Source organism: Rosa rugosa, chromosome 4 (genome assembly GCF_958449725.1).
Source record: "Rosa rugosa chromosome 4, drRosRugo1.1, whole genome shotgun sequence".
In the NCBI taxonomy this organism is placed as follows: domain Eukaryota; kingdom Viridiplantae; phylum Streptophyta; class Magnoliopsida; order Rosales; family Rosaceae; genus Rosa; species Rosa rugosa.
The window spans coordinates 8,148,959-8,155,634 of record NC_084823.1 but is presented as its reverse complement, the minus strand read 5'-3'; the positions used below and the strand labels follow the sequence as shown (position 1 = coordinate 8,155,634).

General features: G+C 40.0%; 1 protein-coding gene across 1 annotated transcript; it reads right to left on the bottom strand.

Annotated features, from left to right (window-relative positions):
* Positions 1-758: 758 nt before the first annotated feature.
* LOC133706460 (uncharacterized) lies at positions 759-3,896 on the bottom strand. The gene has a single exon (XM_062131996.1). The coding sequence runs from the start codon at positions 3,798-3,800 to the stop codon at positions 1,011-1,013; it is 2,790 nt and encodes a 929-aa protein (XP_061987980.1). The 5' UTR covers positions 3,801-3,896; the 3' UTR covers positions 759-1,010.
* Positions 3,897-6,676: the final 2,780 nt, after the last annotated feature.

Here is a 6,676-nt window from a genome sequence, read left to right as displayed (position 1 = left end):
TTATTTTTTTAATTACATATTGACAAATTAATCGTTATATTTTTAAGTTTCCATGCATGAGCAGATCACTTATGTCAATTTGCAGCTAAAATGAAATTTGTTAAGATACCGAACTATATCAAATCAATAGACGAACCAAATCTTTCCAATCTAAACTATTTTTGTTAATGATATTTCACGATTATAATTTAATTCAAGTTGAGATCAAGAAGATAATATCCGATTTCTCTATCCTCTCAAATCTTCTTTTAGTGTTATTGTGCTTTTTTTTTTTTTTTACTTTTTTTTTTTATCAAATAAACAACTCAAATGCTACAACTAGTCTTTCGTGAGTCGAACTCACAACCTCCCACTTACGAATGGGAGACTATGCCACTAGACCAATTCATTTTGTTTTATATTGAGGAATAATTTTTTAAATAATTTTATTCGGTTTTTTCTTCACCATTAGATTAGATCTAGTGGTTGTTAACATCCTACTTGAGAGATTATATATCATTTGATGATTTTATCACTAACAAATGACCATGTGGACGCACATAGAAAATTCTGACAAAAAATAGAGGGAAGTCCTAAATTGGATACCAATGGAATAATATGGATACCATGCGACTCTTTAAGTTGAGGTACCAAAAAAATGCAATCGGTGATAATTCAGGTACCATTTGGGTAGAGTTTATATATTAGATATATACACATACATATATGTATTTATGGTAGAGTTTATTCATGGTATTTATTCTGGAAAGAGTACTATATATAAAATGAAAATTAACATCTAAAAGTGAAATTGATTGTACAAACTAAAATGAATTTCGAGATTGAATGCTCTCTCTTATTTTCACTCACATTGACTAAATAAACAAAATACGACAATTCATTCAAAATAAAAACACTAGGTAAAGAATTGCGTTAAAGTAGTAAAACTAATACAATCACAACTCACAATACCCATGCATGCAAGAAACTCGATCAACCAGAATTTGAAGGAGAAAGCAGGTGATCATAGATTATGAAGTTTTGCGGTCGTCCGTATCACGGTTGGACGTGGAAGGCCCTTTGTCTTTGTTTGCTCGCGCATGACTACGACGACGAGACTCACGTTTATCGCGACGGCGAGAATCTTTATCTGAACCATTTGATTTATCATTATCTTCTTGCGATTCCAGTTCACCTTTACGATCACGGTGACGAGAACTGTTAGCTGAATCTTTAGATTGATCTGTTTTAGGCTCGCTCTTTTGGGTACGACCACTGGAACCACGTGTCCGGCGACGAGAACTTTTATCAGAATCTTGAGATTGATCTGTTTTAGGCTCGCTTTTTTTGGTACGACCACGTTTCCGGCGACGAGAACTTTTATCGGAATCTTGAGATTGATCTGATTCTTCATCATCGCGACGAGAACTTTTATTTGAATCTTTAGATTGATCTGATTCTTCATCGTCATCTTCAGATCCTAATTCCTCAGGGTCATTTTCTTCTGCTTCCGCACTGCCGTCACCATAAGATTGGGGCTTAACATTCAGATTTTGGTCATTTATATTGACAGCTACACTTTGGTTAGCTGGGGCGATGCTCTGAGAGGTGTGAACTTCTCCTTGCTCCACACTTGCATGAGAAACACCTTGAAGTCTGTTTGCTGCATTTAACTTTTTCTTCTTATGCACGCAAAAGAGACCAATTGCAAGGAATGCAAGAAAGAACAATCCACCAAGAGAGACAAAAGTGGCAAGAAGAACTGTGCGATGGCTATGAGATGGAGAACTTTTTAGTGGTTCTGGGGTGAGTATCGGAGGAAACGGGGGTGAGGATGATGGCGGCAGTAGAGAAGGTGGTGGTGTGTATGATGGTGGTAGTGTAGGTGGTGATAGTGACGGTGACAATGGTGAAAGTGGTGGATGTGATGGTGGTGGAACTAAAGGAGATGGATGAGGAGGTGGTAATGGTGTAGGTGGTGGACTTAATGGCGGTGGCAATAAAGGTGGGGGATTTGATGGTGGTGGCACTAGAGGTGGTGGACTTGATGGTGGTGGCACTGGAGGTGGGTTTAGTGCGGGGGGTAAAGGTGAAGGTGGTGGACTTGGTGGCGGTAATGAAGGTGGTGGGTGTGAAGGTGGAAACACAGTAGGTGGTAAAGGTGATGGTGAAGGTGGTGGATGTAATGGTGGCGATATTGAAGGTGATGGATGAGATGGTGGCGGTAGTGTAGGTGTTTTAGGTGGTGGTGATGATGGTGAAGGTGTGGGATGTGATGATGGCGGCGGCGGTGGTGGTGGCGGAAATGAAGGTGGTGGGTGTGAAGGTGGCAACACAGTAGGTGGTAAAGGTATTGGTGAAGGTGGTGGATGTAATGGGGGCGATATTGAAGGCGATGGATGAGATGGTGGCGGTAGTGTAGGTGTTTTCGGTGGTGGTGACAATGGTGGAGGTGTGGGATGTGATGATGGCGGTGGTGGTGGTGGTGGTGAAGAAGGTGGTGACGGCAGATTATGTGGTGGATGTTTATGGGGTGGGTGTGAAGGTGGTGGTATTGATGGTGGAGGTGGTGGTGGTATTGGTGGTCTTGATGGTAAAGGTGATGGTGATGGTGGTGGTGGTGGTTGTTTATGGGGTGGGTGTGAAGATGGTAGTGGTGGTGAAAGTAGTGGTGGGGAGTAGTATGAAGGAGGTGGTGGGGAGTAGTAAGATGAAGGTGGTGGTGGCAGTGGCAATTGTGGCGGTGGCGGTGGCGGTGACGGTGGTGGTGCTAGTGGAGGCGACGAAGGTGGTAATATAGCTGGAGTAGTTTCGTTACATGCTGGTGGTGGTGGTGAAAGTAGTGGTGGAGAGTAGTATGACGGAGGTGGTGGTGGAGATGATGGTGGCAGTGGTGAAGGTTGTGGTGGGGAGTAGTAAGATAAAGGTGGTGGTGGCAATGACAATTGCGGCGGTGGCGGTGACGGTGGTGGTGCTAGTGGAGGCGGCAAAGGTGGTAATATAGTTGGAGTAGTGTCGTTACATGCAGGTGGAGGTGGTGGTGAAAGTAGTGGTGGGGAGTAGTATGACGGAGGTGATGGTGGAAATGGTGGTGGTGGTGAAGGTGGTGGCGGGGAGTAGTTAGATGAAGGTGGTGGCCGCATTGGCAATTGTGGCGGTGACGGTGGTGGTGCTAGTGGAGGCAGCAAAGGTGGTAATATTGGAGTGGTGTCGTTACATGCTGGTGATGGTGGTGGTGGTGGTGGGGGTGGAGGTGGGAGTGTTGTAGTAGTTTCGTTACATGGTGGTGGTGGTGGAGATGATGGTGGCAATGGTGAAGGTTGTGGTGGGGAGTAGTAAGATGAAGGTGGTGGTGGCAGTGACAATTGTGGCGGTGGCGGTGATGGTGGGGGTGCTAGTGGAGGCGGCAAAGGTGGTAATATAGTTGGAGTAGTGTCGTTACATGCAGGTGGTGGTGGTGAAAGTAGTGGTGGGGAGTAGTATGACGGAGGTACTGGTGGAGATGATGGTGGTGGTGGTGAAGGTTGTGGTGGGGAGTAGTAAGATGAAGGTCGTGGCTGCAGTGGCAATTGTGGCGGTGGTAGTGACGGTGGCGGTGCTAGTGGGGGCGGCAAAGGTGGTAATATAGTTGGAGTAGTGTTGTTACATGCTGGTGATTGTGGTGGTGGGGGTGGAGGTGGGAGTGTTATAGTAGTTTCGTTACATGGTGGTGAAGGTGGTGCTGCTGGTGGTGGTGAGTCGTGAGGATATGATGAAGGTGGTGGTGGTGATGGCAGTGGTGGCGAAGGTGGTGGCGGGGAATAATACGGATAACTGGCCATTGTACCAGTGGGATTGAAGAAACTGGTGTGCTAGCGCTTATTGCTGCTTGTGAGATGGTCTGGTTGTGCGCGCGGGTTCTATTTAATCTGCAGGGAAGTCTTCTGTTTGATCAAAACTCATCAAAAGTCTTTACATTATAGAATGACTTTAAAAGTATGACTTTGAGTGCCACGGTGGGGGACCATGCAGACTTACAATAACAGTTTTATGTTGTTGAGCAAGGAATATCAATTATCATTATATTCAAATTCCAATTGAGCTCATTTAAGTTCATTTACCCACTGCAAAACAAATAACCACCAGATGCCTCCAGGAAAGAGAATAAGAAACACACAGAAACAAGTAGTTAATTAAACTCGGCTAATGGCTAATTAACATTCAGACGACTGATGTTAAGGTAGTACGCAGTCACAATTAGCAACAACATGGAAACTTAGCAACTAGTAATTCATTTATATATACTAGCTTTTTTCCAAGCATGTATAAAAATAAAAATAAAATGAAAAACGAAAGAGTGTTTATATTTATACCTCATTTTTTGGTACCTGGACCTCCTTATTTTTTTAAAACTTTTAAATCCCAAATGTATCCCTGCAAGAAAGACAAAAAAAGAAACACGCCATCCCCAGTAAGATGTCGTCTCCACGTACCATATCATATGACTTACTACGAGTTCAAGTTCTTCGTGTCCTCACCTAGATGGCTGAGTTGTTCAATTTAGAAATGAAGTTTATGACATCTATGATTATATGTATGTATCATGACTCATGAGGTAGTTAATTCATAAGCAGTCAATCGCTTTAAAAAGCAGACCGTAAGGTTTTGGTTCTGTTGCTATTTGGATTTATAAAAATTGAGTTCGAATAGTGTTTAGTTGTTTGGTTATGACAACCTTAATATACTAATTTACATCATGTGCGCTAAGGTTGTGTAAGCCTTTACATAGTAAAAACCCTTTTTTGTTTTATTTTCTTTTCAGTAATCCATATATTGTTGAGTAACCATGCCAGCATCGAATTAGTTGGCTGCAGAAAATATAATCTGCACTACAGTAGACTTCCCAACTTCCATCCTCAAGGTTTTGAATCTTTTGATTTATAAACCGTAGATTTGCAGCTCAGAGGAAGCATGCAATATGCATTCGTGTGTGTAGATATACATACATGGCTCTTCTAGTGAGGGATCCCTTTTTTTGGTCTTTTCTATGGATAGGGCATTGGACTAACTTTTCAATCACATTTCGACATCTCAACGGTTCAGTTTTTAGGTCCTAATGTGCATATCATTTTTGCAATTTCAGCCAAATCGGTGATTGTTAAGGTATCAAACTAGATTAAATAAATTGACGAACCAAATCTGTCAAACTTGAACTGTTCATACTTATAATTTTAAATCACCGTTTTGAAAATGAGGTATGAATAGAAACACTCTGCTATTGATCTCTAATATGCTATTGATCTCTAATTTTCTAAAAATGTTCTCAACCTCTAAATCAATAGTGCAGCCACTCTGTTCTGGTTCCATTCATCCCTCAGCCACCAAACTGAGCTTCTGCAGCATCTAGTTGGGTACGTAGCAACCACTGCAAAGAACAGCGTTGCTTCCTTCTCAACTTATATCAGAACCTTCCCATGAGAAAAAGTCCGACCAGCGTTAGTTTGAAGATGAATGAATCATATATGAGAGAGCATATCTAAAGGCTTTATTGAGAAAGAATCAAGGACCAATATATTTTGAAGTCGTCAAAGAATTTTTAATTTGTGATCACTACTAGTAAAACGAGCAACTCACAGATTTATTTCACACAGATTTTCAACACCCACGGATATCCGTGTGAAAGACAATTTCATATTGATATCCGTGTAAACTAAGTAGAATTGGGCCCACATGAGTTTGTGCAGTACCAATAATAACAAAAATCCGTGTGAAACAGCAATACACACAGATATCAGTGTGCAACCTAAAATAATTTCTCATTTATTCACACGGACAACCGTGTGTAAATAAGTTCACGCAGACTTCAGTGTGAATAAAATATTTCATTATTCAGAAATCATTTTTTTTGTTATACGTATTATATAACGACGATCTTCCGTAGCTAATACATTTTGATACAGATATCCGTCAATGTACAATGGAACATACAGACATCCGTGTGAGAAAATAATTTTATACAGAAATCCATGTAAAAGTTCGACTAACAATTAACATGCCAGTATTAGTTTACCGCGGTAAATACACATGGACATCAGTAAGAGTTGTAAATGTATTTCACAAGGATTTCAGTAGCTATATTGCTTAAAACCAGAAGATTGATCAAAAGTGTGTCATTATTCTTCTCTCTCTTAGTTTTCATAGAAGAGCTGTGTAGATGATGAAGGAGATGGCTGTGAAGATTTGAGTTGATTCATAGAATTCAGTTATTATTTTCCACTTCCCTTAACCTCAGATTGTATATTTTAAGTAGGTATGATGGTGTATTCATATGAATGGTTTTTAGGATATTCATGATCATGATAGAAAGACATAATCTTAACAATGAAATTCTACAACTTAACAATGAAATTCTACAAAAATTGTTGTTTGGATCATTGATTTAGTTTATATAGAAAATACATATTTGTGTGTTTGTGTAGAAACAAAATGAGATTAGTAATTTTTTTTTTTAAAGAAAATGAGATTAATAATTAGTTGGTTGCAAATTTGCTGATTTATGATATTCATAATTAGAATTTACTACTTGAACTAAACTTTGCTTAGAGTAGGATGGTTTACATTTTTCCAACAAAATGTAATTGTATAATTTTATACCAATTGCTTTTGAAGAAAATTTATACTATTTAAATTTCTGTTAAATTCATTACATTGCATAAAA